Source organism: Podarcis filfolensis (genome assembly GCF_964270895.1).
Source record: "Podarcis filfolensis genome assembly, chromosome: 6".
Classification (NCBI taxonomy): Eukaryota; Metazoa; Chordata; class Lepidosauria; order Squamata; family Lacertidae; genus Podarcis; species Podarcis filfolensis.
Genome location: NC_139609.1, coordinates 44,293,060 through 44,315,092, shown reverse-complemented (window position 1 = coordinate 44,315,092; position 22,033 = coordinate 44,293,060). Strand labels below are relative to the sequence as shown.

Genomic DNA, 22,033 nt, shown 5'->3' with positions numbered 1-22,033 from the left:
CTTCAGAGGCTTTTTTCTCCATGTCCCTCTTCCCCACCCCCGGGCACGTCTATCCTGCTGCGCTCACTGCATTGCATTGAGGGCTGCCGTTTTATTGTCTAGGTAGGGAAAACCAGAAAGGAAGGACCAGGCTGTCCTCCTCCGCCGCCGCCGCCCGTGTTATGCAAACGATCTGCGCTTTCTTCCAATCGGGTGACGAGGGCGGGGCCATGGTCCCGTGGTCCGAGGCCTCCTTTCTCTGGGCCCCTTTCTACCCCCACCCCACCCCCACACCTAAGCCGCCATCTTGTTCTTGCCGCGTGTTGCCTTCGGAGGGTTCTTCGGACTGAGGTGAAAACTTCCTGCTTGACCCCCTCCGCGCCCCGTTGCCCTTGCGCCCCTCACGGTCCCCACAGGTCGAGATTGCGGTTCCTCCGCCCCACACTCCGCTGTGCGCGCGCGGAGCGCCATGGGCGGTGGGAGGGGCTGCTGGTGAGCCGGAGAGAGTGGGCCTGGCAACTGGGCGCCTGCGGGGAGCCCTGGCTCCGCTGGGGAACGCCTTTCCCGAGGTCCGGCCCCTGGAAACAGAGCCCCCCCCCGTCTGCCACAGCACCCGTTCAAGTCCACCCTCCCCCGGTCAGGGTTGGTGCCCGCGGACCCTCCGTCGCGGAAACCTTCCCGCAACAGAAGCGGGCTTGCCGAGGACTAGCTCCACCTCCTCGCCCAAAGCACTTTAGGATCCTGCGCTGGCCTAGGTCGCACTGCACCCAAAATGTGGGTTACGCCTTGGACGGGGTTCCCATCCCTGGGCGTAAGACACTGAGGGGGGCTTCCCTACTGCCTCTTAGTGTACCGGGGGTGTTTCTTTTTACCCTTTATACCCTTTACTCTTTATACCCTTAGGGAAGCCCGCACCCCTCCTCCAACAGGAACTGGCAATCTGGAGCTCTTTCACCTTCCTGTGTAGATTTTACTGCTCGCTTAATACATTTCTGTGTTGCATCAGTTGCCATGTTTTCATTTTGGAGACCTTGGGGTTTTTTGTTTTGTTCATTGCTTGCAACTGAACGTTCCTTTGTATCAAAGGCTGTATATTATCAGATTTGGTTCCTCTGCTGTGCAGAGTTAGTTGTTGTTCACACCATTTTCTTTTTAAGGGCATGGAAACCTACACTTCGGATATAATAATAGAATAAGCGTCTGTGAAGCTGCAAAATTCTGAAATAAGGAACATGCCTGCTGCTTCCAAAACTAAATGATGTAAATCTCCCCTTCCACAACTCCTTGATTTTAATATTCTCAGTATCAATAGAGAATCAATCAGTATCAATCAAATGGAGATGAGACTCCTCTGCCAGAATGTTTTCCTCCATGCTGTGGTGGATGTTCTTGTCACCCAGTTCTAGCCATTAGTTTTTCTTCTTCCTGGTAGTACTTTTGCTGATTCCACCTCTTTTGTAGATGTACTAAAGGTTCTTTAGTTCAAGGTTGAAATAAAGACCATTCCTGTTGTGTCTTTCTCTGCTTCTACTAATCTGACCTTCTTTGTACTCTCAGGGTTGAATCCATCATGTGGCTCTTTTATCACATTCCTTGATAAAACAAATTGTGGCTTGTTTCTGAGAACATATTTCTCCTTTTTCAACCCATCAAAGGGATAGAGCTAATGGGGGCCTTGAGAAAGGAAAGCCTTTCCATTTTCTTCATTGCCAAATGCTCAGCTGCTTGTTATTTCAACCTGCAGGAATTCTGGTTTGCAAAGTATAGGCTGCTGATTACGGTAACTTAGTTCTGTTTAGTTCAATTGCAACATGACAACTGGTTATGGGTTAGAGAATAAAATGGCACACCCCAGCTTTAACTTTTCCTGAAGCATGCACATGCTACTTGATATGGAATGTCATATTTTAAAATGAAATGAAAACGAATCTGACAAATATCCCAAAGTAAACACATTGCAGACCAAAGTGCTAGGTTTTTAATAGTTATTTGACTTATGTGTTGCTGCTGATTGTTAACTCTCTCTGTCCTGGTCCTAGACATAGTTGCATCTTTGGGACTTAATAGTGAGCAAAAACATAGATCTAAACAAATGTTTCCATAAATCTCATTTAAGCAGATAAGACATGGGGTTGATTGGTCAAGTGTTTGTACCTTTGAAAGTGACCCAGAAACTACAACTAATCCAGAATGTGACAGCTAGACTGGTGACTGGGGGCGGCCGCTGAGACCACATAACACCTACACTGGCTCCCAATACGTTTCTGAGCACAATTCAAAGTGTTAGTGCTGACCTTTAAAGCCCTAAACGGCCTTGGTCCAGTATACCTGAAGGAGTGTCTCCACACCTGTCATTCTGCCCGGACACAGGTCCAGTGCAGAGGGCCTTCTGGTGGTTCCCTTGCTGCGAGAAGCCAAGTTACAGGGAACCAGGCAGAGGGCCTTCTTAATAGTGGCACCCGCCCTGTGGAACGCCCTCCCACCAGATGTCAAAGAGAACAACAACTACCAGACTTTTAGAAGACATCTGAAGGCAGCCTTGTTTAGGGAAGCTTTTCATGTTTAATAGACTATTGTATTTTAATATTCTGTTGGAAGCCGTCCAGAGTGGCTGGGGAAACCCAGCCAGACAGGCGGGGTATAAATAAATTATTATTATTATTATTAAGGGTGTGGTATGTAACATAGGAAAGGCTCCGTGACTCTATATTTTCATGATTTGATTGATTGCTTCCTCATTTGTGTACTAGGACATAATGCTCAAGTTGGCATTTCTATAATACAGTAAATGCATATTAGTAGTTTGTATTCCGAGTACAAAATCATAATGGGTCAATTTTGCTTGCATGTATATTCGTTTTGGATTAGGGCTGTGTTTTTAGGACCGCAAATTATCTTATGCACACTTTTTGGACCCCATGGCTGATATTCAACATTGTGCTGTTATGAACATTCTCTCTGTGCAAGCATGTCAGCTTGCCAGATGGAACAATTCTCCCCTCGCCTTGCCCTGCACACTACTATGGGGTTCTCCTGACCTTTCCCAAACTAATTTTAGGGGGTTCTAAGAAGGAGGAGTGGGGGGGGAACCTTGTGCAAGTGGAAGTCCTTGACAGGGCTTCCACTGATGGAACATGTTAGGTGAATCCCTTCCATCATAAATATTTTCAGAAAAAGTGAGCTTACCTTGTAGCTTGATAATTCTAGAGCCATATCTCCTCTCAGCTATAAAGGTCACCAGGTAGCCTTGGACAAGTAAGTCACTGTCTCTTAGTGTCATTTACACCACAGGATGGTTTATGAGCCACAAAATATTGCTCTGAGCTCCTTAGTGAAAGGGTAGAATATAGATGTAACCAACTTTGGTGTATTAGGCAGTTTCCAAGATTCATTCTTTGTCACATGCTCCCAACTTCCTGATGTTGTGTATGACTAACAGTGTATGGCTAACAAATGTTATGTAGATGGAAATGCACAGACCAAGATGTGGCACCATGCAGCTAGAGGCTGCTCAGTTCTCAATTGTCCTGTCAGATGTCAGATTTAGCATGTGTGCGTGTACATGCACGCTGGTATTCCTAAATGCATGCCTTTACTTTCTCTCATGAGCAAATGGCAGCTGCTCATTCCTGTGTGAGGAAGTAAGTGCTGGGAACCATGATATGGTGACTGCAAAACCAGTTACCAGCTGCAGGGATAGGGGTAGTGTGGAAAGCGATGTCTTCTCTTCTTGAAGGCAGTCCAGGGGCAGAAAGGGGAAGAGCCAACATGATTTCTGTGCTTTTACACCCCCACCCCCCATCCCCAAGATAGTTTGAGGAATTGGAAGAGAGGTAACGTATCTTTTATTGATAGGTTGTTTGTGTGTATTCAGATACAGATGCTTGGTATTTTGAAAGACAGTGAAGTAAAAATTATTAAATAAATCTGAATATGTTATAAGCATTTATGTTGTTTGTATGTATTTTTCAGATAAAGCACGATGAATCAAGAAAAGCTGGCTAAACTTCAGGCGCAGGTCCGAATAGGTGGAAAGGTATGAATGCAAGAATATAACTTCCCCCTCTCCATTTACAATTATTGTATGTGTGTAAATAGAAGCATAGATATATATATATATAATATAAAAGTAATACATGTGTAAGTATTTTCCATAGTTTAGGGGTTTGTAGGGAATGTCTGTTTTCCTCAGACTATTGCCCATTCTGATATGCTTCGGCTGTTTCTGAGTATATAGTCCTAGTACTGGTGGCTACATTCTTTCGAGAAGAAAACGGTTCATGTTATGTTCTTGAACTGTTTTCTTAAAAGATGAATATTTTTTTCTACAAATTTCTACAAAATTATTATGTAATTTTGAATCACTATAGCTTAGGCGCCAATGGGGTTGTTACTGGTATTTGGACACACAAGGCTGAAAAGAGGAAGGGCAGCAGAAATGGAATTGGTCCTTGCAGCAGGAGATGCATTGTGGTCTGAGGACTACCACCTCCTTTAGCCTACTATTTTGCACCCTCACGTTGCCTCCTTAATGATCCCCATGAAAACTCACTGAATCGAGCCTCCCTTCCTTGGCGGCAATAAGTGAGAAAATTTGGAGTGGAAAGTTAGAGTAGGATTGTACAAACTATACATTAGTGAAGCAGGCTCTTGCCTAAAAAACCCCCTCCTACTGCAGAACATGTATTACATTTTAACGTACTTTGAGATTATTTTGTTGTTTTTGATAAGCATTTGTGTAAGATCCATTTTTCTTCCTCTAGGAGCAATGATTTATTTTCTCCATTCTGTTTTTCAGGGTACAGCTCGTAGAAAGAAGAAGGTAGTCCACAGAACAGCCACAGCTGATGATAAAAAGCTTCAGAGTTCACTCAAAAAATTGGCAGTAAACAATATTGCTGGGATTGAAGAGGTACATCAGTATAAAACATTTTCAGTCATATCCACGTGATTCTCCCAACTGATCACAGGGATAATGTGAAATCTTTCTGATTTAAAATGGGATTATTGGGGGGGGGGGGAGAACGGGACGTGGGGCCTGTGGGCCAAGTCAGGCCCCTTAAAAAGAGAAGTGCCTGGCCTCTGGCAACCTTACCTCATTTTAAATGAGGTGTGGCTCAGAGTTTGTTGTGATTTCAGTGTGTGTGTGCATTGTGTGAGAGATCCTTCAGTAAGACTTTTTTTGGAGTTTCATGCATTATTTTCCTTGTATGACTGAGGACATTTGTTCCATAACTTTGTGTGGGATGGTGCAGATATTACACAGTCCCATGGAAGGGGCAGTTCATGTGACAAAATAGTCCACATCTATCTTTCCTACCTTGCTCTCTCAAGATTCAACTTGGCATCTGATGAAGTAGGCTGTTGGCTATGAAAGCTCATGCCAATTTGCAATAAAAAGCTTACTAAGAGGTAATCTCAAGGTGCTGTCAAATATGTATCTGTAATGGTTATAGGGGTTGCTCGTGCGTAAGTTGCCGCCACTCCTGGCTAGGTTGCCTGGTTAAACCTTTTCTGACTGGACAGCCCTTCACTTCGTGGCTGTTTCAGTCGCTAGCAGAATCCGTCAGTGGGCGTTTCTTGAACTTCTTCCAGCAAAGAAGTTCTTTGACGCCAAGTCTACGCCTACTTTCCCTGCGCGGAAGTCTTCTGCGCAGGGTGGGTGTGGGTAGCGGAGGACCCGTGCTCTCCCCGCTGGTCTCCGGCGAGGAGTCCTGGAGCCCCCTCGCCGATTCCCCCATCTGCCCCCCTTTATCCCTGGTGTTACGTTGATTTCCTTCCCCAGCTGATGAGTTGCCTCTCTCCCTGCTGGGCCCTTCTCCAGCATCGCTTGGGAGCCTTGCCTCCGCCTCTCGCTCCAATGTCAGTTCCCTGACAGTATCTAATAATAATAATGATAAAAATAATAATAAACTAGCACAACTTCCATATTACATAAATCAGGGTATTTTTATTATGAAAATGAGCAGGAGAAAGTATTGGGCTCACACACAGCCTCCTTTGCTCCCCTGCTCCCATCCCCTTGTTCTAATATGAGGGAAGGGTAGAAGTGTCCTGTTCTGGCTTGCAGCAAATTGTAGTTTGTCCTCAAAACAAGGAGACACACAAACCATGGTTTATCTTCACCACCTGCTGCGCTTTTGGGATCTTCACTTGACAGCACACTACAGGTTGCTGCAATCTAGAAGCAGAAGCTTTACTCTCATCTCATGTATGAAATAAGAGAGAAGGGTTGGAGGGCATCTGCAAGCCTGACGATTGGCACTGCTCGTTCTCTAAAGGACAAACTGTGTTTTGGCATTATGTCTGAATTAAGATACACACAAGATGCAAAGTTTTAATTGGAAAACACAAGTCAGATTGTTGCTGAACTGTGATCCTGGGCACATTTACTTGGAAACAAGTTCCTTTGAAACAAAAGGTTTTATTCTAAGTAACTTTACGTCCCTTTTCTAAAGGCATTTTGTATGAAAGTAACTGCGAGTCTTCTAGATGAGTAAGTAGAACCTTTTTGCCCCACTATCTACATGTGGAAATAGTATTATGTGGAATGGTATTATATTTGTTTACTACATTACATTTCCCCCCAAAGCAGCATGCATAGTGTTTCCAGGCAGTCTTCCAGATAGAAGCTGGCTGGATCTAGACCTGCTTAGCTTCAGCAGGGTCCAGGCTATGATAGGGAGCCATTCCTTCCACTAGGCAAGTTGCTTTAAGCAGATGTTTGAGAGAGCAGGGAAACGGCTGCTATCCTGCTGTAACAAGTCTTGTTATTATGTTGAGTGTTTTGGCCCACTTCCAGAGGACAGCCCTGTTCTGTAGTGGTCACAGTGTTCTGAAGAGGACATGATGGGCCTCAATATGGACTGGAGAAAGAGTATGGGTGGCACTTGGCATGTGTCCATATAGGAGCAATAAATAGGAGCATTAAACAAAGGGCAGAGTGGAATGCTATCCAGGGGACACCCGTCATTTAAACCAATTTGAAAGTCATAGTTTCTCCAGAATTTTAGTTTTGTAGATCCTCAGAGCTCTTTGTTATTTTTGTGAGAAAGCTGAGGATATATCAGTGCAATGGCATAGCTCAGTCTTTCACAATGATCATGTGCTCTTTCAGGAAAACACCAAATATACAACATTTCTGGACTAATATATAGTGCTCATTTTCAGACATTGCTGTGCACATGCATATCTGATTGAGCATGGCATAACACACCCATAGAATAATTGTGCGCTTTAAAAAAAAATAGCACCAAGTTTACACCATCTGTGGACTAATTAATAATGATCACTTATATAAAGTGCAGAAATTTTTGACTATGCCACTGTATTATATTTCCAGACTTCTTTGCAATGGATGGAAAGCAAGGGCAGTTAAAACATGTTTGAAACAAGTTTATTTTGGTATTGTAAAGATGCCTTATGCCTATATGCCTTATGTTTCTTAGCTTGGAAGTGTAAAGTGCGATATTTACATCAAACTTCCAGAGTATGAAAGCTGTGCCTCTTACTTCTTTTTTTATCTTGAGAAATGTTACTTTCCTTTTATATTGTTTTTGGAACTGGCATGACTTAGTTAAATGCTTAGGACTCTGATACTTCAGTTATGTGTTAATCTGAATTCTTATTGCTTTACAAAATCTTACACTTTCAACTGATGTAATTATAAACTATATACATTGATGATAGTGTTTATAAATCTGTTTTACAGTTAGTCAGGCCTAAAATTGGGTGTGCAACTCCTTAGAGTGGATGCTAACTGTTACAAAATTAAAAAAATTGGTGGTTCTTTTCTTCCTTGATAGTACTTTTTTTGAATATTAATTAAGATGAATGAATTTTAATAGATCTATGTTTAAAACAGGTGAATATGATAAAAGATGATGGAACAGTTATTCATTTCAACAATCCCAAGGTCCAGGCTTCGCTTTCTGCAAATACATTTGCAATTACTGGTCATGCTGAAGCTAAACCAATTACGGAAATGCTGCCTGGCATCTTAAGCCAGTTGGGTGCTGACAGCTTAACAAGTCTCAGAAAGTTAGCTGAACAGTTCCCAAGGCAAGGTAGGTATCTCTGTCTGAGACATGGATCTGGTTTTTTTCAGCCTTGTTTGTTAGCATAAAATTCCTGATCAATAGTAAGGGTCAGCTTTTCTTACTCTGAGTAGCTTTTCTTGTGCACAGGACTTTCTGCTTTTTATTCCACCCTCCCCCACGCATTCCTAACTTCACTAGAGCATTTCTAATAGTATAGAACAGGGACGTCCAACTCCTAAGAGACTGCGATATACTCACAGAATAAAAAACTGGCAGTGATCTACCCCTTGGGGGAGTTCAGGTCAAAGTTGTTGAGCTTTTTTTAGGGCTCCATCTGAACTCTGCAATTCTGTGCATGTTTATTTAGAAGTCCCGCTGTGTTTAGTGGACCTTGTGGATAGATAAGTATGCATAGGATTGCAGCATTTACTTAATATCAAGTTTTCCATAATTTCCTTATTATTGTTAATAATAATATTGTTGTTGTTATTTATTATTATTTGTACCCCACCCTTCACCCATAGATCTCAGGGCAGTTCAAACATAAAAATACAAGATAAAAACATAAAATAAATAATAGATACAAGAACAAAAAACAAACAAACCCCAGACCAATAAATCCACCACCCCCTCCCTTACTTTCCTCATTTGTAATAACTATATGGATACCTTGTATTGCTTTGTCCTTTCCCCACACCATTAACTAAGGCTTCTAAATGTGGGAAATGCTTTGAAAATTGCATTAACTAACATAGCTATGTGAATGTACTTTGGAGCACCATGAATAGAATGTTGTAACGGAAGGAGAACATGAAGGTTTGGGGTATAACCTGCGTGTTGAACTTGTGTCTGATTAAAAACAGTATAATAATTGTCAGTCTGATTAAAGACTTAACAACACAATCCTGTGTCTGCCTACTCAGAAGTAAGTCCAGTTGACATGAGTGGGACTTGCTCCCAGATACATGTATAAAGGGAACTATCACAGATGCTGCTTTTCAAGAGCTCAGGGTGGCAAGCATTGTAAACCCTATTTTGTCCTCAAAGCAATCTTATAGGGAAAGTTAGGCTGAAAGATAGTGACTCCCTTGGGGCCATTTAATGAGTTTCATGACAGGGTACATTGAAAGGTAAACAGAGTTCTCTTTTTTATTATTTTGATTTATTAGATTTATATACAGTACTGCCCATCATCATAAGGTGTCAGGGTGGTTCACAGAATAAAATCATGAAGGCAGTTCCTTTATCACTTGACACTGGTACAGAGCAATGGAAGCCATTATAAAAATATTACCCTAATAGAAGAACAAAAAACCCCACTATGTTGGTTAAAAGCATATGGATTTTCTTACATACTTCTATTTGAATTATCTCTATATTAGTGAAACTTTCCTCAGTTTTTTGTATTGCAGCCTCAAAGCCCGATCCTAAGACTTGCTCCATTGGCATTTAGGATGGGAAGTACTAAAACCTACATCAGCATAGACTGTAAAGATATTATACCGAGAAAGCATACTGGGTAGACTGTTATGTGGAATTCAGGAGAGATGCTTGCTGTTTGACTAAATTGGAGATACCGTGGAACCTCGGGTTTCAATCGTCTCCATTGACAAATGTACCAGAAGCCAAACGCCGAAAACCCAGAAATAAATGCTTCCATTTTCGAACGTGCCTTGGAAGTCTAACTTCCGAAGCAGCAGCTTGTTTGAGTTTTCAGTTTTCAAACGTTTCAGAAGTCTTAACAGTCTTCCGGAACGGATTACGTTCAAAAACCGAGGTTCCACTGTAAATGTATTGGTTATTTTGTGTTAAATATCACAGGGTGTATGGCATCACCAGTTGTGTGTCTGCTGCACTACTTATAAAGAGGTTTTATTCAGTCAGAACCAGTAATTGTTGCCTATAAACATTTGAGTGATAACTTCATAGAAGTTTGCAAAAATAATGATTCTTGTAAATTTATTTGCACTTTTTTGTGCTGTAAACTGTGACCTTTTCCTTATGCATGCTGAATTTTTTCTTAAATTGATAGAATTTTGTTAATTACTATATCAATATTGTATTTTCTTTTCTAGTGTTGGATAGCAAAGTACCAAAATCAGAAGATATTGATGAAGAAGATGATGACGTTCCTGGTAAGATTATTCTACTTAACCTTTAAATTATTTAGCATGTATCTGCTTGACTGAGCACTTGACGTTTTTGTAAATTTGAGAATCTACATGGTGGGTTAATCACAGATACAAAGGAAAAGTGCTTCATAAGAATTGCATGCTGTACATCCTGGAGCACATAACTGTCACGGGACCAACCCCAGGAAACCACAAGCCTTTGCAGAAGGATTTGTATCTGCTGCTATGCCTATGGTTCCTAGAGACTTAGGCACCTCTCAGATGGGGTGAGAAACTTAACTAGTGGATTCTGTGAGGGAATAATATGTTAAGAACAAGCAGAAAAAGAGGTTTACTGTAATGAATAGAAGGGGGGCTATTAATGGCTGTATCTGTGTTGTTTAATGTGTCTTTCAAAATCCTTTTAAATATTGCTCGCTACATAAATTAAATGTTGAGTTGAGTTTGAGTCATTTAGCCCCTCAATTTTTTAGAAGGGCCTCACACAAGACTGCAATAATTTTGCAAATAGGTCTAGATTTCATGAAGCGTAGCCATCGTTGGTGAACATTTGAGAAATTAATATGAGGCAAAATACAGGTTGCATTTGTTGATTGCAGCTCAGAGGTCAATTGTCTATAAGCCATAGTTGTTATCATCCTGATTTGATTAGGGATTGCAGTCCCATGCACCCTGACATGGGAGTGAGCTCTGTTGTACGCAGGGGGGGCTTACGTCCTTGTAAGCAAGCATAGGATTGTACTATAGATCATTTTTGTTTAATGCCTACATGTTTGCTGGCATAACAACAGACATCAGTCTAGGAGCTGCCATGTTGCCTGATAGCAGGCATAGGGAGAGACTAACAGAATTATTTTTCCAGTGCTGACCAGATGTAATTGTAAGTCACCCCATAGAAATACTAAGGCCTAGTCACCGTTAAACAAAAGATAAAAATGATGTAGGAATAACATACATTTTAATAAAAAACATTTCTCTTTGGCTCTCCTATTGAATGTTACTGTATTATACTTTCCATGTTTTTCAGATCTTGTAGAAAACTTCGATGAAGCATCAAAAAATGAAGCTAATTAATTCATTAATAGTTCTGGAAGTTGACATGGACTAGATTTAAGAAATCAGCTGTGTGGTTCCAAAGTTTTACAGAAACAGTGAACATGACCCGTTTAATAGTTCAATAATATAAAATATTTTGTATTTTAATTATGCTGCTTGTTCAGCAATTCCTGTTGGTTGATTTTTGCATTTTGCACTTACTCCCAGGATCTACCTTTTCAGTTAAAAAGGAAAAAAACAAATAATACATTTTCAGTGCAGATTAAGGGGTGTGTGCATGTGTGTGTATGTGTGTATGTGGCTTTGCGTACAGTGGAGAGGAAATCGGTGAACAGATCTATTCAACTTTCCCTTCCCTCTTGAAAGTAGAAATAAAATGAGTCTTTAACTTGGTTAAAGGAACGTTTATTGTTGCAACCAAACAGTTCACATACAATAGTGATAACTTAAGTCTTGCTTGTCTACATTTCATGAACTCCAGAAATCATTTACTAATTAACATTTGAGTTTAATTTTCTTCATTAACTATTGTATTTACATTTGTATTTCTCTTCCATATTCACAGTGTATATGTGCAGTTTCCACCCGCCTCCTTTTGATTCTAAATTGTACCAAAGACAGGGTATTAATTAACAAACATGTTTGTTGCAACATTTTAAAAATATATATATACTTAAGAGCTTGGTTTTCCCCATCCATTTTAAAACCCTTCACTCATTCACCTTAATATTTAACTTGGGTTGCATTCACATGTTATGGAGTAATCTACTTTGCCTTGGATAAACAGCCTATCCTGTGAAGTCCTGCCTGTTTATGCCGAGCAAGTGTCAACCCTGCTCTTACGGCATAATTTTTGTAAAAATCTGTAAGAAGCCTGATTATATTCTTGCCCTGGGTTTCTGGGAGAAGATAAGAATGTCCTAGACTTTGATAAAGGTTGGAGGCTAGTCTACTCAAGTGCTGAATCAAATGCCTTGGTAGCTTCTCTTTGGTACAATTAGCTGTTTTTCAAACACACCTCTCTTCAAAGCACCGAATGCTGTTTGACCCTTTTCATCTCAGATAAGCAGTGCCTCTGGGCATATTTTCCAGTGGTGTTGCTTACTTTTAGAGGAGTCTGTCTCATATCCTCTGTTTTTCAGTAGGAGATAGTGCATCATGGTGCACTGTAAAATAATTTTACTGGAAGAGGTAAAACTGTTGTGGATGTTACCAGACAGCTCTCAAGAGCATATGAGCCACTGTCATACTTCAGGACACTAGAATCTGGAAGTGTAGTTTGGATTATACAGAACGGACAAGGAAAGTGCCATTGCTTGTATTGTGTTGTGTTTTGCATAAATTGTCCAGCAACAGGCTTAAAACATTAATTTTGAGGTTTGGAACCTGTTATCTGCAACCTACTTTGGGTGGATACAATGGTTACAGTCACTTTTGAAAACAAAAGCCCTCCTCTGGTGGCGCAGAGGATAGTGGCTATATCACAGGTACTGTGCAGTATTTTCTGAACCTTCCTTCAAACTGCTCAATGTGAAGCTCTTCCTAGCGGTTCTTCAAAGGTGATTGGTGTAATGCAGTTGAGCATCATTTTAACCTTTGTCAAGGGCAGCTGCGGCGCGGGAAAGCCATCTTTCTTACCTTTCTTTGGTGTACTTTTGAGACATATCTGCTTTCTGTGTATATACACCCAGCGACTATAAAGTTTGAGGCTATCAGTATGTCAGCATTCTAGTGACATCAAGCTGAACCACGAAAGCAGAGCTTTTAGTGGTTTGTCACCTGGACTGCTCACTTGATTTTATAGATTTGTTTGGTTTTCTTGTTCTATTTTATATAAAACGTGGATCTTAATAAAATAATTCAAAAGAGGCAATGTTCCCTCTTGTGTGTTATCTCCTCCTAACAACAACACTGATAGAGGGACAAAACGTGGTTACAGGTGATGCTTTAACCAGCAGTACACTTGCCATGCTATATTTTTTGAATATTTCTTCTTTCTGCACATGTGCAAATAATAGGCATAGTTCCTTTAAGCATATTTGCTGTCCCATGAGACAGCAAATGAACATGTAGAAATGTTTTTGCAGAGAGTTTTTAACTGATCAGTATGGCTGAAGCTCACATAATTTCACAGTTATTCTGTCCTTATAACTAACATTTTTAGTTCAGCTGTTAATAATTTACTTAATGAAGATCGGAAACATAAATTTAATTTCTTGTCCAGAATTAGGAAATACTTCAGAATAGTAAAGGGCAGGCATTTGGAATAAGTTTCAATTCCTTTTACCAACAAAGCGCACACCCACAAATCTCCAGCTTTAAACTTTCCTTTTGCCAATTTATTTGTAATCCTTATTCATACTTGTGTTTGGAAATCAGCAATTATCTTGCATAGTGATTACTTTTTACTGTATGCCAAGAACTGTTGACCACTTAATTGTTTTTTTGCCAACGTTCTATAGCTTATTGAAAACCATTAAACTGATCATAACTGAAGACGTGAACTATTAAGACTGTACCACCTAGTCTCCTTTTGGCACTTGAGACCAGCAGCCTACTGGAGCTGACCATCAAGGCAAACCTTCCACTTCCAGTGCTATGAGATGCATTGATTAGACACAGCAACACAGTTGTAGAGGGTTTGTTTGCTTTTTTGTTCATGTCAAATATTTGAGTAAATAATAGAATTTGTAACCCCCATAAAGTTTTCATTAATTTAGCAATGTACTGGCACCTATGATACTATGTAGTGTCTTGAAGGTTAAACAATTATTAAAGCAATTCATTGAAATATAAAATATGTGTTGCTGGCACCCTGGTCTTAGACTTCTAAATGTTGAAGTAAGTCCTATTGATGTGAATGGAGCTTACTTCTGAGTGTGTTTTATTTGAATCAATAGTCTAATAAGCGGAATCAGTTTAAATAGGTTTTCCTATGACTCTTAGAACCAGGGGGCAGGATGCTGCCATAGGATGCTAAGAACCTCTATGAGCATAGGGCTCCCTGGAGTGGCAGTGTCCTGAGGCCAGTTCAACCAGAAATGGGGGGTTTGGGGGAGGCCTCGGATCTGCTAGTTCCAAACCCTCCTTGTTCCCCTTGCACCGAGTGTACTTCTTTTCCTTACCATTAATGAAAATAGGAAAGAGGTTGAGGAAACCTTGTAGGTCTACACCTGCCACATTCTCCGCTGGTCACAGGGCTATGGTTGTAGCAAATACTCCACCACAGATCTCCTCCTCATGGGAACATAGGATTACTCCGTTTGTTAGCATAGTTTAACCTCGGTGCAGAGAGCCATAATATATTTTAAGCCCTCTGCAGAAGCACTTGTGTAGTCCCACTTATATTTGAAACAAAGTATTAGATCATAGTACAGTCGACTCTGCTTACGCAGGGGTTACCGGGGTAGCCGATATAAAGCCACAATTGCCTCTACAGTAGTCAAAACACACTCCTTACACCTCTAAACATGCTCAAGGTCACTGAACAAACTCCCTGCATCTCCTAGTGCTGTTCCAAGTGATACCCCCTTCTTATTTTTATGTGGTCAAATACATAAAGTTGAATTTGCACAAGTTAAATGCTTGTAAGTTGCAAGGCAACTAGTTAACTAGCTTGTTAACTTGTTTCCCAGCATCTCAGTAGAATCAGTATGTATTATTTCTAAAAGAATACATTATTTAGAACACGAAATTATATTACAGTCAGTCCATTGGTCCATCTTCTTCAATATTGATGAAACTGATTGGGTAAGGGGCTTCCAATATTCAGGGATTCTTTCCCAGCCCTACCTGAAGGTGCCAGGAATTGAACCTGGGATGTTTTGTATGCAAGGTGTGGGCTGATCCACTGAGATACATAGCCCGTCTCCATAACCTGTGGAAACTCAAAAGAGCCAGAGAGCACATCTTGATACTAAACATCTTACTGCTGAAATCTAGTTGCTGTGCATTTTTCATGAAATGTGGTTTTAGGACAATATGGTCTGAAGAATTCTGATTATGCCCTGTGTTTATGGTATCACATTCTGCTAGCATAATACTTATCTGTGTTGTAGTGACTACAGGAGAACTTAGTTTCCCTTCCTGTCAGCAGATGAACTTTATTTTGCCCTTGTCCTTTTGTTTTATCTTGTGTTCCTGTTCCTTCACAGATATTAATTTGAGGGAAAGCGGGTTTAGGGATAGAAAGACAATATAACCACTACACATTTTGAAAAGGGAGCAGAAGGAAAGAATAATCATGTTTGTTGCACATAAGAGCTGATGCAGGTTACCAGTATATATTGTACGGTTGTTAAGATCCTTGGATAGCTGTACATGTGCAAATAAGACACAAAGCTACTACAAATAAAAGTGCAAAATTAAAATTACTAATTGTGTGTGTGTTCTTGCAGATTTTTTTTTCTGATTGTAGGAGAGGCAACAGGAAATTATAGGGATAGAACCACTTAAACCGTATAGAAACTATTCATGTATGTTACTACAGTGGCAAGAATATTACCCCAAAATTGAAAAAAGTAGAAGCAAAGGAAGAATGGATACAAAAACTTATTGAATATGTAGAAATGGCAAAATTTACCAGAAAAATAAGAACTCAATATAACAAACTTTTTATAAAAGAATGAAAATGGAATATTGAATATTTACAGATAAATTGTAAACAGATAAGAACATTGGCAGGATTATAGTAATAACCTGCAGTTTCAGCAGAGTATATATTTAAAGTAGATGAATAAATTAACATGTTAATTAGGATATGCAGAAGACATTAAAAATAAATTTAAGGAACTGCAGAAAAGGGGGAAGGAAGTCAAGTTTTGAAATGTTAACATTATTGTTAAATTAGTGAAATGTATAAACCTGAAAATCATACATTTTTTTTAAAAAAAGGCAACGGGAAGCATGGTGCAGATACATACACCACCAGTGCCTATACAGACTTGCAAGTATTTTCCAAGATACGTACCAGAAAAGGAAGGGGTATAAAATTATGCTGATCCTGAATGGACACGCTTTGCGGTTGGTGACATAAATTAGCCATCTGGAAAACATCCAAGGAGAAAACATAGCTTCCCAATTTACCACTGAAATATATTTTCATTTAAAATGATGACAGTATATTCTGGATAAGCATTATGTGTTGTGCATTATATTTGTATAATGTGGTAACATCTGAGGCAGATATGGTTGATTTTGGACTGCTTGGAGCACAATATGACAGCTGAGATCAAATCGGCAATTTTCTTTACTGTTAAGCCTTCTGTAGGGTTACATTAGTTCAATACATTATCCAAACGCCCAGGAATTTTTGCAGTAATATGAATGAATTATCTAGCCACCAGATTAAAGATTCTCAACATAAGAAGTACCTCTTGCAGCAAGTACAGCATCATTCCCTTAACAGTACTGCACTGGAGGCTGTGTTTGTTGACCTTGAATGATCAGTGCCACAAGTTCATGCAGCAACAGCCTTTTTGCTGGCTTCATACTTCCCCAGGGTACTTGCACTGCATCTTTTGGATCCATGTGATGTGGTTTGGTTGGCTGGCATCTGTCTTGGGAGACTGGAGGAGTGTGCCTTTGTGGATGAGGTCAAGCTGTTGGAAGGTTGAAGCACCTGCCGTGGCTGTAGAGACCAATGTGGGAAAGACATGTTTTGTTGCAGCTGGGGCAGATGAAGGCGTCCAGTTGTGCTGCTGCACGTGCACCATGGTGTTTCTTCTCTCTGCGCTCCTCCCAGTGGTCATTTCTCCTCTGGTCACTGCTATGGATGCATGACTGCTTTGATCTGTTTCCTCTGGTGTTGAGATGGTCACCAAAAGCAAGTCTAAAGAGAGATCACTTTGTTGGTAAGCTTCCATCATACTGCTTCTGCTTTGGGCCTTGAGGCATAAGTGTTTCAGTGTTGTAATCTGCCCCCTGGGACCAGAGGAGAAGTGGCAGTGGCAAAAGTCCCAGCTTGATAACAAGCTATAGATTGTTGTGCATGTAATCCTCCGGGGATGGTTTTTGTAAAGGAAAAAAGCAAATAACAGGCAAAAACCTTCATAGTTTCCTCCTCTCTTTAAATTAAGGGTTAAATCGGATGTATGAAGGTTGCAACACAACATAGTGAGACTTGCTTCCATCTGGAGTACCATTTGGAAGCTGACGAAATCAGAATCTCAAACAATTGTCTGAATAAAACTGAGCAAACAAAATCCTAATGCTAAAAATAAGCAAAAGATCAATGTGTATTTTTCTGTTTTCAGATTTTTTTTACCCCTCATTATAGTAATTCTAAAAACAGCCACCTTTCAGGGATATATTCCCAAGGGAGAAAGCTAACCACCATGTTTCATTGTATGTTCCCTGCCATGTTTGTATGGCAGTAATCAAATGGTGTAATCAAAGAACTGTATTTCACAGTCACATCACACACAAAACCAGCCAACAAGCTGATGCAGTAATAGTAGATACTTATAAACTTGTTTCCTTGAACGTGGCCTTTGACAGATGCCACCTACATTTTGTTTTCCAATTTCATTCAGAATTGCCCAATACAAGCTTTACAACAGTCACAGAGTTTCAGTGGGTATAATTTAGCTGCTGTATCTGTAGATGCTGAAACAGCTGTTCACTATATTTTGTAGGGAATTCTATACTGTACTGTATGTTTCCTAGATTCTATCGAGAAGCAAACTAAGGTTCACAAAACATCCCAGTTCTAAATACAGTTATTTGGAAGCAAGTCACGATATGGTCATATTGTTATTAAGACTAACTGAAATGCCACAAAGTCATGAGTAAGCTTTTGAATTTGCAAAATTTATTCAGGCTGAAGGATATTGCCCCCCTGCAATCCATCTTAACAATGTTACAAACTATAGGTTTTCAGGTTTTTACATCATGCCCCTCTTTCCTTCCTCCTCTTACGATATTATTATTATTATTATTAATAATAATAATAATATATTACCCTTTTCTCTGACTCAAGGTGGCTCAAAATCTATGAAAAACATACAAATAATTTCAATAAAAACAATGGCACCAGCCATTTCATTAAAAGCAGTCAGTTCTCCAAAGCCTTTTGGAACAAGAAAATCTTAATTCGCCAGCCAAAGGACAGCAAGGGAGGGTGGGGAGCCAATCTAGCTTTTCTAAGGAGGGAGTTCCAAAGTCTGGGAGCAGCCACCAAGAACGCTCTCTCCCACATCCTTTCCAAGCATGCCTGTGAGAGTAGCAGGACTGAGAAGGGTGTCGGCTAAAGATATCAAAACCCAGGCAAGTTCGCAGGAGGGAATTTGGTCTTTCAGACAGCTTGGACCTAAGTCGAGTAGGACTTTATAGCATAGGGCTCACACTCTCCCCAGTCACTACTTATGAGCTTAGTAAATATGGCATGAGTCACTAATCCTTTGCGATTGTATATAATGCATAACTTAACATTTAGGGTGCAATCCTAGTATACACTTACATGGGGCTTTCTTCTGAGTAGCAAAACAGCATAGGATTGTGCTGTTACAGTAAAATTTATAATATTGAAGGGATGGTCATTCTTTCCTTTTGATGAGAGATGAAAAACTGTTATAGGATGCATCTATTTGAAAGGTTTGTCGTCTAAATTTATATATTTTTATGAAATGTATTTCTGTGATAGTCCCTCAAAGCCACAATTATGGAGCAGAACTCTTCTGCTACATGAGTAAGCACAAGCGGACAGAATCTGTTCCAAAGCCACCAATCTTTTGCAGCATATAAATATAAACTCCAGCTGGGGGATGCTGAGGAGATGAAGATCAGTGAAGAAAATACTGAAATGTGAGTCTTTTAACAGGCATTAATTTAAAGGCCTGTTAAAATTTAAAAACCATTCTCATAATGGAAGGGAATGCTTAAGACATGCTTGGAGAAAGAGCAAAATGGCTTAACGAAGGCGATGATGCTATTTCCCTCAAGATTACTACAAATTGCATCACTGTCCCAAGCTACTGTCTGTTAGTGAATGGTTTATTGTAGTGGGTTTCACCCTGCCCTTTAAGGAGTTTCAAAAATATGGGCAAGCTAGTAGACATTTCTAGGAAGAAAACAATAATTATCAGTGCTTTAAGTTTCCTAAGTTATTAATTCTAAATAAACTGTTGGGCTTGTGCTATTAGTATGCAGTCGCTGGTTGCCCACAGATCTCCCCTTTCCCAGTTATGTATGGCTAGAAGAGTATGTCTGATCAGGATCCCTGAGGCAAATGGGACACACCCCAGATACAACAAGATCTATGGGGATCTATACCACCTGCTGTGTATAGACTGGTTAATAATGTGTCAGGTGTGTGAAGCAAAGCAAAGTCACTTACCTGTAAAAATAAATCTTTTAATTCTCATATGTAGTTACATACCTAGCTGCTTCTTCCACCCCACTTCTTTGTCTCTTTGCACTATGATTTCCCCAACCCCTCACATTCAAAGTTGTCAAGTAACTATTTTTCACTCCTCAACATGACCTAATGCAGGGGTGAGGAGTCTCTCGTGGATTTCAGTGGGACATATGTCTTAGGAATAGGACTTTCAAGGCTGAAATCCTAAACAAATTTACTAGTTTGGGGACTGTTTATTGGACTGGGGAGAGGGCTACATTCCCTTGTTGGCAAACTTTGGCATGGTGGTGGTGGACATGCCAGTGGTGGGTAGGGCCAGAAGGAAACATGGGCAGAGCAACAAATATGAAGTGTAGCTTTGTACCGTAAGCTAGTTCTTCTGTCTTCCATCCAGGCAAGCAAGAGGTATTATTGGAGTTCAAAAACACATTCTAGTCAAGCAAAAGCATTAAGCTGTCATGGAAAGAGCTGGTGGTGGCCTGAGGAAAGGGCATGTGTCTGGGAAAGGGGTGTGGCATGGGGAGAGCCCCGAGGGGAAGACAGGCTTGGAGTGTTCCCCACCCTGTTCTAAAGACTGCTGAAATACTTGTCCATGCTCAAGTAACCACCTCCTTACTCAATTTCCTCCCTGGCACTTCCTATAATTACAGGATACTTCAGAAATAAACTTTTCCTCTTGCTGCTATGATTGTACCACTCCTCTATTGAATTCCATTATATGTCTTCCTATAATTATCTAAAATGAACCTTAACATGCCATTGCACTCAAAATTACTCAACACTGATGACATATCCTTGAAGATCCTTTATCTGTCTTGGGTGAAAACCAGTGTGAGGTTGCCGTGCAATACATTTCTGTGTTTGGACCTGACTCAAAGGGCTGATACGTTCAAACATTTACACACACACACACACACACACACACACACACACACAGTATCATTTGATGATTGCAACGTTGTGTGGTGTGTATGCAATTGCACCATTTCAGAGTTAGATCGCCCACCATCTCACATATTGTTGCAATGCTTTTAAACAGAGTCAGTTTATTGTGAGCATCACAAGTGTGCTCAAATCAAATACATGTACAAGGATATTTTACTGTACCACAAAATACTGCCTTGCAGTACATTGCAGACAACCAACCCGATCCACAAGGATACTATGTAATAATTTGATATGCATTATTTATTTACAACATTTATACAGCGCTTTTCATAATGACTTCAAGGCAGTTTACCAAAATGTCAGCATATAAGCTAAACTACCCTACTTAAGTCATACGCAGCATGACTCACCTTTACAGTTCATCCATTAATTGCTTAGGATTTGCAGACAAATCTTATCTGTGTCCACTCCAGACAAGCTTACTTTAAGAATTAGATAGCAGACATCGAGCTGAAACTTTGCAGGATAACCTGATTATTTTGACCAGATATGCACCAAAAGGGGCCAAGGGATGATAAAACACACACTGGCCGATCTCTTAGGAACAAAGGGACGCAACGCAAAAATAAAAAAGGTTTGGGAAAAGCAAAGGGGTGCTTGCATGAGAGTTCGATCTGCATCAAGGAACAGGAATCCTGCATGAACTAACGTGCAGCACATTCTTCCGAACGTGAGCACACAGCTGCGCGCGCGCGTAGCTTTCACGCGCAGTGATTTCCAGCTGCGTCCTCGCTTGCGGCGGGAAGTTGACGCCTCCCCCTCCGTTTCTTTGCAATGCCCGAGTCCTCCCCTCTTAGGTGGCTGGCAAGCCAGTTGTTTGTCCTCCTCGCGCGCCGAGAGGGGTTTCCCCAAAGCAACCAGACTGCCCTCTGGCGACTCCGCCTCCCAGAGGCTCGCGCGGCTGCTTGCTCCCTAGGCGGACGGCGCCTACCTAGCAAGCCTCGCCGGGGCTTCCGCTTGGAAACGGAGAAATAAACGAGGAACGGCGGCGGCTCCCTCCCCGCGGCGCCGCTCTACCACGCAGCCGCGCCTGAGGAGGCCGGCCAGGCTTCCCCGCTTGTGCCGCAGTGCCGTGCGCTGCCTCTGAGTCCAGCCAGGGGGCGCTGGTTGCCGGCAGCTGAGGCGGCCTCGGAGCGGGCGAGGGAGCCCAGCCAGCCAGGAGAGGAGGCAGCCCTCGCCGTCGGGAACAGGCGGGCAAGCGGGAGGCCGGGAAGGCGCCGCGCTGGCCTTCCTTGAGCTCGGGAAGAGGCCTGCCCGGGAGCCGAAGGGGAGCCTCTCCGACATGCAGGCCCGGCGGCGCTCGCTGCCGCCGCCGCCTCCCGAGGTGAGTAAGCTGCTGGCCGCCTCCCGATTTAGCCGGTCTCCGTCGGCCGCTAAGGCCGGGCATCCTCTCCCAGGCCCCTGTGGGGCGGCGTGAGAAGGGAGCCTCTCTTGGTGGGGGGGTGGGGGCCGCCCCACGGCTCCTGAGGAGAGGAAGCTGAGGGAACCTTCCGCCAGGGAGGGTGGCCCAAAAGGGGCGAGAG

General features: G+C 41.5%; 2 protein-coding genes across 8 annotated transcripts in view; both read left to right on the top strand.

Annotated features, from left to right (window-relative positions):
- The first annotated feature begins 56 nt into the window (after nucleotides 1-56).
- On the top strand, nucleotides 57-15,579 carry BTF3L4 (basic transcription factor 3 like 4). 3 transcript variants are annotated; one of them, XM_083619625.1, is made up of 6 exons: nucleotides 57-192; nucleotides 3,952-4,015; nucleotides 4,778-4,891; nucleotides 7,844-8,045; nucleotides 10,094-10,153; nucleotides 11,178-15,579. In XM_083619625.1, exons 2-6 carry the CDS (start codon nucleotides 3,962-3,964, stop codon nucleotides 11,222-11,224), a joined length of 477 nt encoding a protein of 158 aa, XP_083475751.1. In that variant the 5' UTR covers nucleotides 57-192; nucleotides 3,952-3,961; the 3' UTR covers nucleotides 11,225-15,579. The 3 variants fall into 3 exon arrangements, with proteins under 3 accessions (XP_083475751.1, XP_083475750.1, XP_083475752.1); XM_083619624.1 differs by having other exon boundaries at nucleotides 192-330; XM_083619626.1 differs by lacking the exon at nucleotides 57-192 and adding an exon at nucleotides 245-330 and having other exon boundaries at nucleotides 4,778-5,416; nucleotides 5,858-8,045.
- Nucleotides 15,580-21,290: 5,711 nt separating this feature from the next.
- The window catches only part of ZFYVE9 (zinc finger FYVE-type containing 9), a 49,822-nt gene continuing 49,079 nt past the window's right edge, over nucleotides 21,291-22,033 (top strand). Inside the window, exon 1 of one of the 5 annotated variants that reach the window (XM_083619536.1) lies at nucleotides 21,291-21,834. The gene's annotated coding sequence lies outside the window, so the exon portion shown is untranslated. The remainder of the gene's footprint in view (nucleotides 21,835-22,033) is intronic. The other 4 variants (XM_083619533.1, XM_083619534.1, XM_083619535.1 and 1 more) reach the window with 4 other exon arrangements.